This window comes from Tripterygium wilfordii, chromosome 22, assembly GCF_013401445.1.
Source record: "Tripterygium wilfordii isolate XIE 37 chromosome 22, ASM1340144v1, whole genome shotgun sequence".
NCBI lineage: Eukaryota > Viridiplantae > Streptophyta > Magnoliopsida > Celastrales > Celastraceae > Tripterygium > Tripterygium wilfordii.
In genome coordinates, this window is record NC_052253.1 from 9,578,702 (window position 1) to 9,600,042 (window position 21,341).

At 34.0% G+C, this 21,341-nt stretch overlaps 2 protein-coding genes and 1 long non-coding RNA gene across 3 annotated transcripts; all 3 read right to left on the bottom strand.

Annotated features, from left to right (window-relative positions):
* Window positions 1-12,858: 12,858 nt before the first annotated feature.
* On the bottom strand, window positions 12,859-14,435 carry LOC119991954 (RING-H2 finger protein ATL63-like). Its single transcript, XM_038838515.1, has one exon. It carries the CDS (start codon window positions 13,715-13,717, stop codon window positions 13,007-13,009), a length of 711 nt encoding a protein of 236 aa, XP_038694443.1. The 5' UTR covers window positions 13,718-14,435; the 3' UTR covers window positions 12,859-13,006.
* Window positions 14,436-16,048: 1,613 nt separating this feature from the next.
* LOC119990739 lies at window positions 16,049-19,001 on the bottom strand. Its single transcript, XM_038836817.1, has 2 exons — window positions 18,370-19,001; window positions 16,049-18,208 (listed from the first exon to the last, which is right to left on the bottom strand). The coding sequence occupies exon 2, from the start codon at window positions 18,169-18,171 to the stop codon at window positions 16,228-16,230; it is 1,944 nt and encodes a 647-aa protein (XP_038692745.1). The 5' UTR covers window positions 18,172-18,208; window positions 18,370-19,001; the 3' UTR covers window positions 16,049-16,227.
* A 643-nt stretch (window positions 19,002-19,644) lies between these two features.
* On the bottom strand, window positions 19,645-20,620 carry LOC119991953. The gene is made up of 2 exons (XR_005466299.1): window positions 20,469-20,620; window positions 19,645-20,350 (listed from the first exon to the last, which is right to left on the bottom strand). It is a non-coding gene; the product is annotated as an uncharacterized LOC119991953 (long non-coding RNA).
* Between the last annotated feature and the right edge of the window lie 721 nt (window positions 20,621-21,341).

A 21,341-nucleotide genomic window follows, 5' to 3' on the forward strand; every position in this document is an offset into this window, starting at 1 on the left:
AATTGGTGAACTCATACGAAATGTGAACTTAGGACCATTTAAATGGATACAAATTCGAAACCGAAGCATGGAGCAAAGGCAAGTCAACAATCGACAGCGATGTATGCATACGGGGGACCAATTATGGACAATCAAAAAAATTCTATGGAATACTAAAAGATATTGTTCAATTAGAATTCACAGGAGTATCGATAAAGAAAATTGTTCTTATTAATTGTGAGTGTTTTGACTCAACTCCTAATCGAGGTATGTGAATCCATAAATATGATGCGCTTGTCGAGTTAAACATAGAGGAATGTACAAGAAGTTTGATCCATTTATAATTACAAAACAAGCTAAGCAAGTCGACTTTGCTCTTTATCCAGAAGGGGTAAGTGATTGACAAGATTGGTGGGTTGTGATTAGATAAAAGTCAAGCGCACAATTACTGTACAATCATAGCAAGTGGTTAATGTCTTCCAAAACGATGAAATTCTAGTTGAGCCAATTAGAGTTGATAATGACCAAATAAAGTCTATAGTCGACGATGAAGCTGAACCTGAGGAAGTAGACAAATGTTCTACAAGGCAAATGATTGAAGAAGAGACTGATGATGAAGAAGAATTGAAATCTTATGATTCTGAGAGAGTGGAAGAGCCAAAGGTTATGATGTGTGTTATGAAGATGAATAACGATGTGTACTTCTCTTATTTTTTAAACGCTAGATTTTTGTTATTACTATAAGTAATATATTAATGAATTCATAAATATTTGATTTTTGATAATATCACATTTTTTATGTTATTACGAAGAATGGAAATTAAATAAATCTTTATAAGTTAATAAACAAATGAAATGAAAATATATTATATCCCCGACAAAAACGCCAAAAACTTGATCGACAACCAAATGTATGTTGTAAACTACCCCAAGTGTAGCTGTCTAGACAACTAAGGAGGGTGTCCATACAGCTATAGTTCTGCCTCAAGGGTGTAGTTCAGTAATGGAATATTTAATTTCATCAAAAATTATAAGAAATGAGGGAAATGGCCTTTTTTTTTAAAAAATTTTGATATGTGAGCGATTGCATGGTTAATTAGAGTTCCTTCTTATTTTCTCTCCTTCTCCTTCTCACTCCCAATCCCAATACTTTGGTTAGTATTTTTGATTTTTTGTGGAATGCGAGTTAAGGTTTTGAGTTTATTGGCTCATAGGCGTTTCTCGACTATGAAAGCAGTGGCTTAGGTATAACTTCTTTTACCTATTTCATTTTACTTGAAGACCTTGTAATTTTCAACAATACCAAATAATTGACGTTGTTTGATAATCTTGTTGCTCATCATTGGGATGAGAGTTGCATCATTTAGTGTTGACTTGTTCTGTGTAAGACGCATAAGTTACTAGCCAGCTGTTTGCACTTGTTTTGGATAAGATGCAATGTTTATTTTGCATAATTCTATTAGGTTTTCTGTATATTCTATTAGGTATTTGAATTCTGTATAGGGTCTGTGGGGATTCGGTTTTTCAATTCTATTTAGGTTTTGTGTGGATTTAATTTTTTTGAATTCCAAGGAATTTCGGCCCAACACCTAAGATCAATTTTAAATCTTAGGGAATTTAGGGTTCAACAATACACTTAAATATTGCTTTCTAATTTTTGGTAAATTAAGAGGAATACAATCATGGGAGAAACCAGAGTACTAGCAGAAAAGAGAGTTGAAATAGATGAACGAGCAATTGAGGCTGGCGGGAACGTATATATTGTTGGCTCTACGCCCTATTAAGAAAATGGTAAACTTTTAATAAAGATAACAATTTCAAATGTTTATCTAGTTTAAAATCGAAATGACCTTGACTTCTAATTTACATTGCAGAGAGCCGAACTAGGCCGAGACCCCAGCTGTGCAAAGGTATTTCTTAATTCGCACCCATAAGAAAAAGGGTACGCAAGAATTCGTTGATCAACGATCAACTACAATATATGTAAGTATTATTATATTCATATATTACTGTGTTATTTAAGTAATAATATTTTAAAATTTTTACTTTTGATACAGGATAATTTCACCAAGGTGAGGGAAGATATGTTGACACAACAATCAACTTCACAAAAATTCCATCGCTAATTGATTTTTAAAATTCATTAAAAATATTTATTTAAGATAATAAATTTAAAGAATTCACAAAAAAATATTAGTGATGGAATTTAACAATATTTCAGTAGCTAAATATTTTCAAAAAAATACAATTATCAAAAAATTAAATTAAATTTTTGTCGCTAACTATAATATTAAGCGAAAAAATTTCATCGCTAAATGTCGTGGCTATTTGCGACAGCCATGATGGATATAATTTCCATCACAAAGTGAAAAATATTTGTCTTTTATTTATTATTTTGCAAAGGAAATTTCGTTGCAAAGTGGTTCCTTTGTTAATTTTGATGGATCGTACTTAACACAAGAGGGGGGGTGAATTGTGTCCCCAAATTCCGATAGGAATCTCTTTTTATAATTTAAAAGGAAATCAATGTCAATTAACAATTAGCACACAAATTTGGACTCTAATAATTATCTTAATCAATATTCATTTCAATGCAAGATGTGATACAATATGGTGAATGATCAATTATCCAATAATCAAGGAATTGCAAAAACAGATTTTTTTAAACAACACACTGCGCACAGATTTTACAACTCAAATTTCACCTAGCAAATCAAGTCAGAATTCAATGAAATTTGGTATGCAGTATCACAACACCCTAATGAATACTATATCAAAAATTCAGATTAAAATTCAAAGTTTAGCTATGTGAACAGTGCACGGACAGACTAGTGGTTCAGAAAATTCTGCAATCAAAACACTTAATCAATCAACAAGCAAGCAATGCAATCAAGAAAGTCCACACAGCAATTTATAGTAGTTCGGAGACTCTTCTCCTACATCTACTACCTAGGTTCACCAACCTAGGATTTTTCAACCTCCACTAAGGATGTGGTTTTCTCAAGAGCTCCACAAAACTCACAAGGGTTTTTAGGCCACCCTTAAAACTGAAGATTTCAAGATAATCTTCAAACTTTACAACCAAGGGTTTCAAGCACTCCCTTAAACTCAACCTCAACAAGGTTTTTGCCCAATGAAGGGACTTTTACAAGTGTTCGGTATAAATAGTTCACTCAAGGTTTGCACTAAGCAAATGGGGTTGAGGAACACTCAAGAATCACAATATCACCTCACGGGTTGGATAGAAAATGAAGAATAATGAGGATTTTCGAATCTGAAAATAAGAAGCCAAATGAGAAGCACTCCCTCCTTGCAAAAGCAAAATAGTGAGGAAGCCTTTAGAGTGGCTTGGGTAGAAGCTTGGATTCAATGGCACAAACTAGCTTGAAAGCTTTGAGAGCAAGAATTTCTTCAATGTAATTTTGGCTTCTCCAAGTTGGAATGAGGAAGAACCCCTCTTTATAATTTACCAAGCTCTTGTGATTTCCACCATTGGATCTTTTTCTATCTTCAAATCTCGACCTTCAATTACATGTGCAAATCTTGGCCATTGAATGAATAGATCATTAAATCTCAACCTTGCAATATGTAGCCGTTGCACTTGCATCATTTTCCAAGTCTAGCTTTCCAAGATTTGAGTTGTCATGTGCACTTGCAGCCATCTTTGACAATTTGATCAAACTTGCACCAAATCTTGACCTTGGTATCTCCAACAATTTTGTCATCTTTGACCATTTGATCAAACTTACACCAAATCTTGGCCTTGGTATCTCCAATGATTTCCTACAAAATGTGTAGCAACTTGCAACCATCTTTGACTCCAAAAATCAAGTAAGATCTTCTTTTAAGTCAAAAATTGCAAGCAAGAATATGGTCTTATGCACAACCATTGGATTCACCTTTTAAATGGTCATCTTAACCCTTCAAGTCTTGTTGTAATCTGATTCATTCATAATTCAAAACAATTCAATCTCAGCCATAGATTAGTGTACCATTGGAGCTTGTAGTCTTCAAGAATATCTTCATAATCTAAGTCTTGTCTAGTTGCAAAATATACTTTCTCATCTCTTACAAATTTCAACAATTGCATTTGTCCTTTAGCTTCATCAATTGTCTTCTCACAAAAATCTGATCATTGACCTCAATAAAGGAAGCATGTGCAAGATCTTGTTTGATGAAGACAAGAGATCCTTCACATGACCAAACATGTCCCAATAGCAAGGCTGACCCTTCACACGTGCTTGCAATAACATTCTTGAAAAGTCCTTGTTGGCAACTTCATAGCCAAGCAAATTTAAACATGTATCTCTCTTGAATTCAAATGAGCTCTTTAACATTTCCTGCAATCTTTAAGCAAGCTTGGTCTCTTGATTTCAAATGTGTAGAGACATTTTCCAAAGCTTGAGACATCTTCTAGAACATTAAATCAATTAATTTCAACTGCTCTAGACTTCATATACTTGGTCCGTATAGCCTTCATGCACAAATGTCTTCATATGGCATATATTGCTTAAATCGGACACCTTGTGTAACATTTAATGTCCATGTCTGAATCTTGACTTCAAACTCTGAATTTGACAGCACCAATATATCTATATTATACAGCTCCAAGGCTAATTCCAAACATCAATCAAAATGCCTTAGTGGAAGGTTGATGAACATAGGTTTTTCTTGGTTTTCTAGAGATCCAAGCTCATACTTGAAAACCGGACTTCAATTCACTTGAGCAAACTGAATTCTGAGTGATATAACATCCTCATGATGATTAACCTACAAAGAAATAGGAGGTAGAACTCCCCAATTGCATGTAAGCTCAAAGAGCTTCATATAGAGCGCATAGGTTAATTACATTAGAAAAACAACCCAGAAAATTCATATTACTGCATGATAAATCATTTTATATATATTAGAATGTCCACATAAAATTTCATAACAATCGGAAATCGTTTGGTCACTCAACCAAGCAAATAAGTCACTAATAGTGAAACCGATAAATTCTAAGTGTAAATTCAATGTTATTTTGCAAACTCAGTGTAAATGACATTTTCTCTTGAACTTTACTAAGTCAAATATGTTCATAGTGATGAAACTAAGATGCACACGAAATTTCATTTAAATCGGAGTTCATTTGGTTCACCACGTTCACAAAGAACACATATGCACAAAATTAGGTAAAACCTAGTTTTGGCGGAATTTAAGCATATGACCAAATATATATGTGATGCACTTAATTTATCATGATTATAGTCCTAGAACATATATTAGACCTTTATGTGCGTGTGGTTCAAGTTTCAAGTCATTTGGACCTAAGTTGGTTAAGATAAATTATGATCATTAGAAGATTAATGCCCTAACTTAGTCCATGTATGTTTGTTTTCAAAACTGAATTTCCAGCACTATCTCAAAAATATATAGATATCAAATTCACATAGAGATATGCATAAGCCTTCATTTAAGTGTATATGCACAATTAAGATATTAAACAATTAACCAAATAACCATTTAAGCATGTTTTCTAGCATTTTAGGATATGTTCAAGTCAAGCATGCTCACACACATTTTAGTATACAATCATACACAATCATCAAAAACACAATGTTGACTAGACACTAAGTCTTGGTCCAACAAATTTTACGTCGCAAATATTTTCAAAGTTTTCGTCGCGAATTCCGTCACATATCTGTTTGGCGATGGAATTTTTTTATTTTATGATGAAAAATTCCTTCACAAAATACATGTTTTCTTGTCGTGAATTTGTCCATTCATGGCATTTTGCCATTTAATTTGTGCACTATCCAAGTAAGGTGCTTCATTAATGCTTGTGAGTGTGTTGTTTTGAGGATTTCTTTGCAGTAAATATAATTTTAAAAATTAAAAGACTAAGTCAAATAATATGGCAAAATATAAAAACAAATGGAGAAATAGTTGTTGTGCTTGAATCTCTTCATCACTTCAAGTTGAGAATGATTCTTCAACCAAAAAATTAAGCATCATCAATATACAAAATGAATGTATTAAATCAAATAGGATAATTGTTATAATATATAAATAAATGTTAACTTATCAATCCAAGTAATTTGCACTACTTGTGAGTATGAGAGAATTGTAAATTTTTGGGAGAATTAGAGAGATTTGAGAGTTGAGAGAATGTTGTTAGAAATGGTGTAGATTGAAGTGGTATTTATAGAGTTTGGAAATTTAGTGTGTGGACAACAATGCCCTAAAAAAATTAGCCGTTTATAGTTGTTGGGATGGGTATTTTGTCTTTCAAATTGATTTTTTTACATCTACAGTAAAAAGTGAGCAACATGATCCCAAAACTAGTCGTTATATGGCTGTTGGGGGGCAAAAATGACATTTCAAAAAAATGTTTATGGTTGTTGGAAACCAAGCGGATCCCAAGCGAGCCAGGGCTCGTGGGCTGCGAGACATATATGGGCAGTGTCAGGCTCACGAGCTTCCGGTGCATTTGTCACATCTATGCATTTCTGTTATGAAAAAACACAATTCAAACAATATGATAATCGAAATTCAAAGCGAAATTGACCAAATAGGTGTTGGAAATAGTAATGGTATGAATGACAACCAAAGACAAGTGTGCGTACAAAAATACCACATTTGAAACTTAAGACTTGGAATGCTAGTTTATAAGTGGGAGTGTTCGACTTCACATTTGGGCCCAAAGGCACCCAAGGTTTTGTGGTGTAGAAACTCTCCATAACATGGGCCATTGGGTAAAATCACTAGACACAAGCACACCACGCCATCAGAAAGTCCGATCAATCAGGCAGGCCAAGTCGGGTTGAGATCGAACACGGTCTGGGTCTGGGACAATAAAAAAATAATATTATATCTTTTTGGTAAAGTTTGAGCAAAGTCCTAATTCAATTACAATTGGTTGGATGATTAAACACTAATGAGATAGATTTTCTTCTCTGATTAAATTCCAAACTCTTATCTATTGTAAGGGATGGAATTCAAAATCGTGTCAAAATGTTGCTCGGAAAGGAGTTCTAGTTCATTTCTGATTTTGGGATTTCCCTCTACTATAAATACCCCCTTGATGGACGACTACCAAATAACACATAAAATACTCTCTCAACTTTCGTTTATCATCTGTTCTTTGTTCTTGAATGCTGTCAGTTCAAGTAAGTTAAACAGAAGTCTATTCCTCATAGTGCTGCGACCAGGGGTGGAGGGAGGGGGACTGTACTGGGCTAAAAAAAATTAAATATACTTATAACAATTATAACAATTTCATTTCAAATTTACTAAGATATGTAATTATACTATTAGATGTTTTTATTTTGCCTTAAATTAATTTATTATCTTTTTTGACCTATTTGGTATTTGATATTTTGTAGTATAAAAGGTGTAATGTTGTGAATAGTCCTAAAAAATTTTTTGGGGGCAGCTCCTACCAAAATTTTATAACCCCCCTAACATGAATTCCTGGTTGCGACGTTCAGGTTAAGGTGTTGTATCTTGAGAGATGAAGTTTGGTAATTTGTAAAACACCTGATAAGAAGTTATCGCCTTAAGAAGATTCGAGGATACCCATACCTCACCTTGCACAATCAGATACCAGGATCAGATTCTGATTTTTTTTTATTATTCAAATATGTATTCATTCAATTTTGATTAATGAAATTTTTTTCTTGTTTTCTGTCTTCTATTTTCTGTAACTTTATTTACTATTACGACAACAAGAAGCTCAGTCGATTATTTTTGGTCTGACTCATCACTTACAAGAAAAAGATAAATACTCCCATTTCTCTTATTAAGCAAGACAAAAACAACTCTCTAGGTTTGGCTTGGCCATTTTATTTATTCAAACAAAAATGCTTTTTAGTAATTAGATGCGAAGATCAATTTAACAAGGAAAGCTAAACATACACGTTAAGTAAGAAAACTAATTTCAACCAATTAGGTGGTCTTTCTTTCCTGTCTTTCATTCTAACTTTCTTAAGCCTTGCATTACTTTTTTCTATTATTGCACACATGAAATCACATCTATATATATATATAAAAGTAGGATACACTTAAGCTTTTTTTCCCTCCCAAACTTCCAACATTTTTAGTCTTAATTAATTTCTTAATTTATTCTTCCTAAACCAACAATAAAATATTTTTAAATCAAAAATATAGTGGATAATAGGATATCTCCTCGTAAACTTTCAAGCTTTTTTTCAAATATTTTAAAGATATTCAAAAAATATTTTGATAACCAATATTTCAAAGATTTTTCAAATATTTATAACTATATTTAAAAATTAGTTTCTCCATCTCTCCCTCTCCCACTCCCACTAATATTTATATATTTATCTCTCTCATGAGGAGCTTTGTTTAACTCAATTGTTTTTTCAACTTGATTATGGTTTTACACCTCATTCATATGGCTTGCCCTCTCACAATTCGGTGTGCATTGATCTCTTTTAATATTCATAGATATTTTAATTACAATGAGTCTAAACATAATTTTATCGATTTTTTTTTCAGAAATATCCTTCAAGGGCTGCTATGGATTCAGTCAATTTCACTTGCAAAATTGAAGGTTAGGATTATACACTATTTCTTTTTCTTTTTTGTAATTGTGTTTTCAATAGGTTCAAAATCAACATATTTTTTTTTCTTTTATCAGGGTTTGACAAGTGACAACATTCTTGGAACTGAAAATCAAATGGAAATTTTATGTTGAAAATAGAAAATAAATCGAAAAATTGATAGAGAAGAAGAATCGAAACCCGATTCCTTTTGTTCCACCAGTGACTAGAGCAGTCATTCCGCGATAAGATGTTATAATTTCCATTACTTTTCATTGCGGTTGGAGAGAGTGATAATTTGTGGCCATATAATTTTGATATTCACGTAGTGAAATAGACCATGTTAACTTAATTAGAAACAATGAATTCGTGAGCAAAGTTATATGTATTATGATAATTCTATCATGAATGAATATGTAAATTATAAAAAATACACATAAATATTAAATATTACGAAATAAGCAATATTTCTCACTTGGATTTGATTAATTCTAAGAATTGTAGAACTAAGCTATTAATTTATTAGAGAATTAATCTATTAATTTATTCTCTCAACCAAAAATAATAAGTTATTATCCTTATTACTTTACCCATATTTGAATAATGATACTCATTGTATTTGAAATTTTAATTCTTAATTATATTTTTAGTTGTTATATATCCTTATCACTTTACCCATGTTTGAATATAATTTCAATTAATATGAAAATTTTGAAAATTTCACAATATTGTTTTTATCCTTATCACTTTACCCATGATTGTAATCCTTAATAATTTTCTCAGGATTTGAAACATATTTGAATTTGCTATCATTTTATTCTTCTAACAACCATTTATAAATACCCTTTATTATCATATAAATTATAATTTAATTATTTAACTATTATCTTTTATCACTACTTAATTATAAATATGATTATCTTTTATCACTATGTAAATTATTAATTGATAATTTTTATTATTTAAATATTTGTTCACAAGGATGTTAAATACTATAACTACGTCACGTTTCACCTCTATGATTACACCGTGACATTGATGAATAAAAATATTTATAAGTTGTATTATTTATTCAATTTATATATACATTATAGCTACCCCACAAACCATGAGCCATCCTTGTGAACAAATATTTTATTCACTTAAATGAATAACGATACTAATTGTATTTGAAATTTTAATCCTCAATCATTTTTTAGTTATTATCTTTATCACTTTATTGCTATTTGAATATAATTTTGATTAATATGAAATTGTTGAAAATTTCCCAATATAATAATTATAGTTGTAATAATTATATTTTGAAATTTTGCACATAACAAGTTTTATGATTATGATTATCTTTATCAGCATTAAAAATTTTGCCACCTTTTTACAATTTTAAATGAAAATTCTACAATAATAAATCATAATTTTATAATTTTGCCACCTTCTATTTTACTTTGATAAATTAAATTAAATTTATAAAAAATATAAATGTTAGATGGCTAGAATTTAAAATAATAAATTCAAATTAAATAAGAAAATTAGTTAATAAGTTTTAAATATTTGTTAACAAAGTAATTTAAATATTTATATTAAATAGTTTAAATCATATCCAAACAACTTACAACCACTTTTTAATTGGAATTAAATATAATACACAAAATTAAATTTTGTGATATATATGAAAAGTAATTAAATTTAATATTAATTTTGAAATTTCATTTTATTATGAACTATAGCATTTAATCATTTAAATTAAATTTAACTTAAGACTTTAACTAGCACTAAAGGTGTTGACTTTTGACTATATAAATCCATAGCAACACGAGAACTCGATTTCATTGTTTGGGGTAAGTATTCAAAATATATTTTTATTTTTTCATTTATTTGTAAGTTATTGGAAATTATTATATTTAGTTTAATAATTTTAAATTATAATATGTATTTTAAAATTCTACATGATAATAATAGTCACACTCAAATTTGAATTGTTTATCATCTTAGATATAAGATACACATATTTGAATTTTTTTTATCTTTTAGTCTTTTAAAAATTTATTTAAATGGACATAGTTTTTTCACTATATTGTTCAGGCTCTACTCACTTACCAAAAAAATTCAAACTTTTCTCACGATCCACCTTTGTTTGATCAAGATAAGTAAATACCCCTCAGACAAACGTATGAGAATATCGGTGAAAGTACATGTTCATTATGCAATATTTTTATTAACATATCAATGATAAACACAAAACCTTATTATTGTTGAAAAAAATATTATAGGCAAAGAATACAATCCACCATCGTCATATAAAGTTGGTTTTTATTCTAAATTAGCTCAAGATGGTTGTATGATTGCGATAGTTCGATCGATAAATCAAAATATCCAATGAATGTTATCTCATATAGTAAGTTCATTAGTAAAATAAGTTCAGATTATCCTAAGTTATTTGATAAAGAAATGAATTATTTTTTAAAAGTGTTGCTTATTGTATAGAGCCAAAGAAGAAAAATTACAAATTGCTGGAAAAATAAAAGAAATTTTCAATTGATAAAATACTTTTTTTGTATCTTTGTCCTTTACAGGTCTGCATGTTGAAGACCGTAATAATAAACTCTCTATATTTGTGAAATTTTACAAGGTCTTAAGATTGACAAAAAAAAATTAGGCTTTATCAGATAAGTGGCCATGATTTTGCATTAAACAGTATAAGATAGTTCTCATAATGTATATTAAAAATAGAGGATGGTGAAATTGGATATCATAATGATTGTGAGAGAATTGTAGAAATTATAGATGATCTCTTTATCAAGAACTCAGACAATCCCTTGACAACAATTGTTAATAGCACATATCTTTCATTACTTCAAAAAATGGGTGATTCTAAGTATGTGCAGGAGAGGACAATTCTTGCGCATACATTTGAAATAGTTTAAACAATGAATGACTTTATGTTTTCATTAGTTTCAGGTGAAGAAATAACTTATTTTAGTTCTGACAATGTTTGCAAAGTAGATATGAATGTCAATAGTCATGAATATTTGTGCACAACTGAATTCTTAAATTCCATGACATCTTCTGGTCTTCTAAACCATGAATCAATATTGATGATTGGTATTCCAGTAATGCTGCTCAGAAATATTGATCAGAAATCTGGTGTATGCAATGGAACCAGATTAATAGTAACACAATTGAAAAAACACATTATAGAAGCTAAGATTATTTCAGAAATCAAGGTGAGTCACAAGATATTTATTTCTCGAATGATACTATCTCCATCAGATTCTTAGTTACCATTTAAACTTAAACTCCAAAGAAGATAGTATCCATTAGCTATTAATTTTGCTATGACAATAAACAAAAGTCAAGGATAATCACTTTTTCATGTTGGTTTGTATTTCTCAAGGTCGGTCTTTAGTCATGGCCAATTAAATGTTGTAGTCTCAAGGGTAAAAAGTATTAATGGGATGAAGATATTGATTATTCATGAGGAATGACAATTATGTAATACTACAAGCAATGTACATAGTATTGTGTTTCATAATTTAATATAGGTATGTCATACTATTGTCAACTTTATATTATTATCGACTTCAATAAATTCTAGCTACAAATTTAAAGTTAATGTCAAGACTCTGGAGTGTCTTTTCACTTTTCTTAAATCTACTTTGTGTTGGTTATTTTATGATCAAGTATTTCAGAGAAATTATAATTTTATTATTATTCGTGCATCGCACGAGTCCAATAACTAGTTTTTAGTAAGAGACGGGCCTATTCGATCGCCTATATAGGCAACTTACGCATCTCGTCCTCATAAAATTAGAATCTTTTTGTTTGTATTATTAAAATTGAATGACTAAATAACCTATTTTAAAATTGCCCCCACTATTTTTAATAAACACGGCGTTGAAATAAATGAGCTCAACGTTTGGTGAGTCAAAAACGTTGACCACAAAACAAAGAAGCTGGCTGTATTGTTTTGTTCTATTTTCGTTTTGTTTTTCTGTTTTTATTCAAGTTACTTATTTATTGCATTATTTATCAGGTTGTTCTGTCTCTTAATTAAGGAATCAATCGATAATCTAGAAGAAAAAAAACGAAAAATGACATGTAACTCATCAATTTAATAGCTCATGGAGCGCAACAGGTTTATTCCATTGATTTAATTAATGAAATAGTTTTATTCCACTCTTTTGTTCCATAATTAATTGAATTCATTCCGAATATGTAATTTTTTTTTTCAAAAAATCTAACATGTATTTTGAGAGTCAAAACGTTTTAAAATTTCGATTAAGAGATTTGAGTTCCGTGGACTACTGGAAGAAAAAAAAAGAAAAGAAAACGAAAGAGAGAGTTAAAAGGAAAATTTATGGTCAGCGATTTGTGTGATGTACGTTAATTTATCAATGAGAGAACTATCAGAGAAAGATTAAACAAGTTATCAAGAATTTCTGTACTTGATAAAGCATCCCCCACAATGAACAATGCGACTCTTTCTCTCAAGCTTCGAATTCGCTTCCATTGAAAGTTGGAAACACTCTGTGTTCTGAACTGTTCCTACTTAACATTCTCTTCAGTGAGTTCCCCAGAGACGACATAGAAGATGTTGAAGAAGATGTAGAGTCATTGTTCTCCGTCACATTCTCAATCGTCACGGAATCAATGGAACTAACATCAACAAGTACTATCTCAGTGTTTGACTCTGTTTCAACCTTGTAGTCATCGTTGACCAGCGCAGGAGCTCTGCAAATTGGACAGTTGGCGTGCGAATGCAGCCACATGTCAATGCACTCCACGTGAAACCCGTGTCCGCATTCTGGCAAGTTCCTTCCGATTTCCTCCTCTTGGAACATGCTCAAACAAATCACGCAGTATTCTAATTTGACGTTGTTTGATTTATACACAAACAAAGGAATTGAAGCGATTAGAGAAGCGTCGAGACCCTTGGAGGTTGAATTAGGAGCTGTGGCGGAGGCGGTGTCCTCCAAGTGGAGTGTGTGGAAATTGTGGAACCTAGAAGGGCGGAGGACGTGAGAGACGGTGACAGAGCTAGACTGCTGTCCCTGGCGGGGTTGAGACAAGAACCATTTGGCGTATATGTGGAGGAGCAAGACGAAGAGGATGACTAAAAGGAGGGATATGAGTGCGGCAAGCATAATGTTGGTCTCGTATGACGATATGCCATTGATGAGATGTCTCAGTTCACTCATTATCTTCTGGTGCGAGCTGCAATTTGACTAACTTCGCTTCAAGGGAGAGAGAGAGAGAGAGAGGAGAGAGACTAAAAGAGTGGAATTTCTTATTTGGCTACGCCTTTTTATAGTGAAAAAAGGGTTACTGTGAAGGATCCAAGATTACTTCAACACTTTGACCTTGAATCCCATTGGAGTCATTAGATTAGATTGAAAAAAACTGACGATTGCGTGAAAGCAAAGCTCGTTCATGTTTTAGCGGAATGGATTCATGTGTATTTGGTCAATTGGTAATGTATATGTACTTGGAGTCAAAGGGAATCCCTTCATCCAAGGAGCTTGATAGGAAGAGAAGAAGGAAAAGGGCAGAAATGAAGGACACGTGAAGGCGACGGCAGCAGAAAGAGTTGGGCTTTTATTGGATTCATGTGGCATTGTTTATTAGGAAAGGTAGGGATCCCAAGGCCTCGCATAATTATTTTTTTTGTCTCTTTTCGAGGGATTATTTTTTATAGTATAATTATTTTTGGCATTTGTCATTTTATGGTGTGAAAGGTTGGAGTGGAATTAGGGTTTAATGGGTCAGAGTATCCACAATGAGATGATTTTGGAGTACTTGAAATGATACTTTCTTGATAAGTTAAGTGCTAAATGTTCACAACGGGTATAATAGAGTGTATTTCAAGTACTTGAAATGTTACTTTTTTTATAAGTATAGTGCTACACGCACATAATGGGTGAAAAATGACACTTGAAAATTTAGTTGTGGAAAATAATACTTGAGAATTGGAGTATATATATAGTTGACGAATAGTGAAGAGAAAGATGATGAAAAGAAAGAGAGTGAAGATTAAAAGGAAGAGAGAGACGATGGAAATAAATGGAGAGAATATAGAAAGGAAGAGAGATATGAAAAGGAAGAGAGAGAAAATAGAGAAAATGAGTATAGAATGTTGGAATGTATGGAGTGTTGATGAATAGTATTCATTGTGGGACCTACTCACCCAATTAAATTGTGTCACATAGGAGAGAGGAGAAGAGAGAGAATGATTTTGGAGTGCTGAATATTTATGTTACTACTGTGGATGCTCTCAATAGGTGTCAAAAGACTAGTGTGTGTTGAGGGGTCCCATGTGAATATAAACCAAACCAGTTCCACCGCCTAGGCCAGTATTTGTAGTTAGTGCTAGGCTCCACCTTTTTCTCCTCCGCTTGTTTTATCGCAAGTGGCTCCAAACCTTCTACTTTTAGAGCAGCTTCTAGGGCTTGTGACCCATCTCTTTAAGGGCGACGTGCTAGCTCTGACACACCTACAACTGCAAGTGCAAGCGCATGTGCAAGCGCATGTGCAAGTGCAAGTGCAAGAGACGCCCCTCTGATTGCTCAGCAATAGCAGAACCAAAAGTTTGAAAATAAGAGATGCTCGGAAATCAAATATCCATCTCCCTTGAAATATTCCTTGTCCTCAAGGAATGAACAACCAAATAACTGAAACAGCAAAACATAATTGTTATATCAGCAAAAGTGACCAAGAGGATTATGAAGTCCAGTAACAGGAACTCGAAGATGTAAAACAGATTTTGTAACGGCCCATCCCGCAGGATCCAGCCGGGCCCATGGACCGCTACCCCCAACCCATCACCACACTAGAGCCGCCGCACAGTTCTCTAGTACCTGGTAGGTTGTCGGTGAGAGTCGTACCCACGACCTCCCCCACCCTTTAACATAAGACCCTATTACAAGGCGACTTATGCTACCAGCTAAGCCATGGCTTAGTTGGTAGCATGTGGTGCCTTGTAATAGGACCCATGTTAAAGGCGAGGTCTTGTGTTCGAGCCCCGCAACAACCTACCTGTTCTTGGCAAGGCGTGTGGCGCGGTCAGGGGGTGATGGGTTGGGCTGCTTGGTCCATGGGCCTGGGAAGTAGACGGTTTGCGGTACAGCTTGGGCTGCGCAGCGTCGAAACTTATAAAAAGGCAGTTTTTATGTAACGGCCCATCCCGCAGGATCCAGCCGGGCCCATGGACCGCTACCCCCAACCCTTCACCACACTAGAGCCGCCGCACAGTTCTCTAGTACCTGGTAGGTTGTTGGTGAGAGTCGTACCCACGACCTCCCCCACCCTTTAACATAAGACCCTATTACAAGGCGACTTATGCTGGCTTAGCTGGTAGCATAAGTCGCCTTGTAATAGGGTCTTATGTTAAAGGGTGGGGGAGGTCGTGGGTACGACTCGCACCAACAACCTACCAGGTACTAGAGAACTGTGCGGCGGCTCTAGTGTGGTGAAGGGTTGGGGGTAGCGGTCCATGGGCCCGGCTGGATCCTGCGGGATGGGCCGTTACAGATTTAGCCTTATAGAGATGAGAATTAAAAAGAACTTAATGAAAACAGCCCCAAATGGAAGTATTCCTCCTATTAGAATTGAGAATGCGGGATTCATGTATCAAGCCTACTCAATAATTTGCCTTGGAATCTTATTTGCCTTCATAGGATCCTTAATTGCTGGTTTCCTAACCCCAACATAGCTACCCAAAAACACGAGTGGAACTGATAAGCCAGACCATAAGAACTCCATAGCAAAATAGTGCCAAATGGCACAGTCCATATGATTTTTCGTCCCATATAAGAGTATTCAATACAAAGAAAATGACTGAAACAATTCCTTGGCAACAGATTGTCCACCAAGAATGCCACTCAAGGGTCAGAGAATATCCATAAGCAAACATCATAGGAAACTCACAATCCCATGGATCCTCTACTGTGACAATAACCAAGCCAGATAAATGACAGTCCCATTTTTTCTGATCATTCACCTGATAATACAGAGGAATAGCATAAGAAACATTTCCCCGCCAACTTAGATAATTACAAGAAGTCCCATAATCCAGGGTAGTGCAATCTGATAGACTACAATAATAGCCTATGCTACGAGCCAAATCAGCCAAATCTACCATTTGCGGATCAATGACACACCATTGTCTCTGCCTATATTCCACACCCTCTACTAGTACCAAACCTTCATTTTCCTCCCCACCTGAAAAGTCCAATCCGTATTTTGGCTTTCCAGTAAACTCCAATGATAACCTCTCAAAGCTTGCAAGGACAATACTTTTCGCGTTCTCATCAATAAGACTGAAAATATAAACTTCAAGTGTCCCTCTTCTAGCTGGGTTTCCATTTTTACTCAAAATATACCTAAGCAAGCCTTGGTTGCATCTCTTGGTATTTTGTGTATTTGCATTCTCAACTCCATCAGTAGGACACCCAACTTCTCCAAATATGACTGCCATCTCAAGGTATCCAGCTTTCTCTAGAGGCCATATGAGTGGATCAAGACTTGCATCAAACACATTGGTGTATGTCACACCTCCTTTGTTAACATGCTTGTTTGTTCTATTGAAGAATGAAAAATACTGGACCATTTCAATTGTGAGGCCCTTGTCTTCAGGTTGAAAATTTCCTACAGCAACATACTTTGCAACTAACACAACTCTTATAGAATCTGTGAGCTTGTCAAATGTCTCATCCATCTCACAAAAAAATTTATCCAACCAAAAGAATCCAGCCCTCAAAATGCTATCTATGTCAATCATTAAGAATTCCTTCTTTTCTGGTTTCTCACCAACAACTAATCTACTCCCAGCATGAGCCAAATCAAATACATTGTCATAGAATGGAACCCTATGATATAAACTCAAGTACAAAGGGAAAAGGCCTCGTGTATCAACCAATTCACTAATTGGGGCATCAATATTCAAAATATTGGTGATCATAGTTACATTCCTCTCTGTCATTCTAGCAGTAAAGGTTCCAAATCCACCTTCCATATCAATTCCATTTTTAATTCCTTCTCTTTCCAAAGACAACACATCAGTAATAACAAAATCATTATTATCTACAAAGATATGTTTTGGGGCATATGTGATGGCCTCCTCTCCACCAGGATCAAAAGTTAGAAGTAAAAATCCAAATTTTCCTTCTTTTTGCATAGAGTCTATAGCGTGAAGTGTACAAGATTCTATACCATGTTGAGACAAAATTTCAAACACCTTGTGTTCACCTAGGCTGGGAGATTCACCAAACACCTTCTTACTACTGGAAGAAGAAGAACACAGTACCTTCATGATATGGATTGAGATATGTTGATCGTGGATCCGACGGCTGAGATTCGTTCGTATTTGTTTCATCAATAACTTACCATGTTCAACATCCGCGCATTCTAGGTTTAACAAATTGTAAATGAAATCATTGTCATCCGAAATCAAAATAGTGTTCACCGGAGTATATTGCGAAGTGGAATGGTGAACAGAAACGGATGATCTAATCGTCTCTTGCATGTGGAGATTGCAAGCAAGATTAAGGTCGAAATTCAGATCTTCGTATTTTGTGAACTTGTTGGATCTTGAACATTGGGTTTCAGAAATTGAGAATTTCTCGGCAAAAATTGATTTGTCAGATCTGTCATCCATGGAACCAAAAACATGAAGACCTAATTCACAGTGAAGCCTGTCAAATCCAACATCAACTTTGAATCAATATGCGATTCAATCAATGCTGACAATTTATGAACAAAGTGTTGTAGATTTTTCAAGTCTCACAAAAATCTTTTCCATTCTTGCTTCAAGATTGGAGACTCGATGTTCAAGATTTTCTTCAACGAAATATACCTGATTATTCATGGTAGCGGTGAGATGAACAATTGTTGACCAGGAAGGAATCATAGGAATCAACTGGAATCAAGATCAATTGAAATCCTTCTTTCAAACCTTAACCTAAAAAGTAAGGGAACAATAAGGATCAAAGCTCTGATACCAATTGATAGAACCCCGTTCGAACCTTGAACTTGCAGGAGGAATGGCCTTGTAGGAGGAATGGTGTAAATGACAGAGGAATTTACAGAGAGAAAACAAGGAAACAAGAACATATAGAAGAACAAACAATTCTCATATTATTTCATAACTGGTTTCTAATACAAAGCTTTCACTACTATTTATAATTGTCAAACCAATAATATGTCGCTAAGTGACCATTACAAAACTATTAACAAGCACAATATTAACAAGTAAACCTACTAATGACTACTATAACCTCAGGTTCGTATCACCAAGAAGGATTTGCTCCCCATGAAGAACCCGTGTTAAATGAGAACCTAGAGCCTATTTGTTAAAAGTGGTATTATATCTGTTTCGTATATAATATTATATCTAAATCTGTAGATATTATATCTGTTTTGTATATGATATTATATCTGTTTCGTATCTGTCAATATTATATATGTTTTGTATCTGTCAATATTCTTCCGAAATCGAATATGAATATGCAGATATTATATATGTTTTGGATCTGCTATGATATGTTATCGATTTTGGTCCTTTTGGAACTTCAAACAGATAACATTTCATTAAGGACATATAACATTATGACAGATATCAAATTAATCGAAACAGATAACATATCACCTGGAATCTGTAGATCTCATATCAGAACCAAAAAACCATGAAAATCACCACAGAAACTGTTGAAAATAATGATGTGATGACAGATCAAAGGAAAACAAGAAGATCTATAAGTCTCATGGTGAGTATGAGTAGATCTAGTTCGAATACAACAAAAATCCGGTTGAAAAATCACTAAAAAATGTCATAGAACTCTCGAATAAACCACGAGAGGCGGAAACAAACCTTCCGGCAACGTAGACAAAGCTTCCGACTAAAATCCAAGATGAATCATGTGTAGGAGGCATGTGCCATGTTTGAGGATGAAGATAAGAGTATTTTAGACAATAAAACCATATATTTTGACTTTTTATCTTTCTTGGAATATTAGTTCAAACTATATGGACTTTATGGAATAAGACTTTTAAGAGTGTCCTTATTGGAACAAAACTTTCCAATGAGGGACTTATCCTTAATTTTCCCAAAAAAAAAAAGCCAAAGCCTGAGGCCGGGGCATGGGCTGCATTTTCCCAATCAGGCCTGGCCCAAAGTTCGATGATCAATACCAGGCTTAGGCCCAAGCCAGGCTTGGGCTTGAAAAAGTAGGGCAGGGTCGGCCCGACCCAATGCCGAGCCCTACCCATATTAACTCGATTTGACCTCATTTGATTTAAACCACGTCATCTTGTAGTCACTTAGCACCTAAATACCTAATACGCTAATACTTCTTTGTGTTTGATTGTGTTGTTTTTTCTCCCGTATCTACCCTACCCCACCTCTGGCCCTCTCATTTCTTTATTCTTGGATTTTTACTGGTAGTGAAATCATTTCAGTATCTGAGTCTGTGGGGGTCCTGGGCGAAATCTAAAAACTGGGCCCTATTAATTTTTTTTTCTAAATATCATAGTTCTTAAAAGTCTAACTCTAAAACATATCTTCATTGTTAATCTCATCAAATTTTCTTTTTCTTCGAATGATTCATACTTTCTAGGCACCATTGTCATCAAATTCAAAAATCTCAAATGCAAGTATGCAACAAACAAATGACAACGGCAGGAGCAAATAACATATATATGATTAAGTTTATGAAAAGGAACAAAATCACCTGGTAAGGATTGAGAAATTGACAGATTACAAACAGAGCCCAAGAGGTGAGATCGTGAGAGTCGATCAACCAAAGAGTCAGAGATTCAGAATTCAGCAATTACAACAACTTCAATTAAGTCCAAAAAAAATCAAAAATTAAATCATGAAGAATTGAAGATAAATTGATATGAAATAAAAAAAACCCTAGAAAATCAAAACAATAAGAAAGAATTGTGCATACAAACCTCAAGGCCCCTCTCCTCCCTCTAGTTCTCGAATTCAACAAACAAAGCAGAAGAAATTAACATCTCGATGTGAGAGAAGGGGAGATAAAGAAATAGAGATTCAGTTGAAGAAGCCAAGAAGAGGAAGTGACTGATACAGATACGAAGGAAGGAATAACGTATTACTCTATGTTTTATGTTTTTATTTTTTTTTTCCTTTATTTTTAGTGTTGAATTCTACATTGGGTTGGATAGGTTTTGTTACTTGGGCCCGCCTTAATGTTATCTTTGTTTAAAATTTTGTTTCTTTTGAATCTTATTGGGCTTCCTTTAAAGTAAATATTGTTGGGATTCAATTGGGCTGTCATTACTAACATTTTTTAAAATTTGGAGGCCTCTTGAATTTGGGGGCCCTGGGTGACGGCTCAGCTTGCCCAGGCCCAGGGCCGCCCCTGGTGAAATGTCAATTTTGTTGTTCTCATACAAATCTCTCTACCTACCTTCAAACTTGACAATTACTACCATTCACAAATAAACAAATCATGTTTTTCCTCTCTAGTATGGGAGAAAGTATCATCTACTCCCTATTCTGTTTGTAGTAGAACAACGTTTAGAAGCGCTTCGAGTTGCATGAAGAAAATCTAAACCCGAACGTAACCTCAAACCCGACCCAACCCAACCCAACGTTAAATGAGGTCGGTTAAGGGGTGAAGAACCACTCACCCGAACATATGCGAGTCGGGTGAGATATCTCTCCAAACCTGACCCATGTTCACCCCTAGTTGGCCACGTAAGCAAATGTTGACCAAAATTTATTGACTTAATTCGACATCAGCGGGAACTTGATAGAAATTGTACAAAATCTACCCGAGTCCCTGAATTATCTCATTTTGG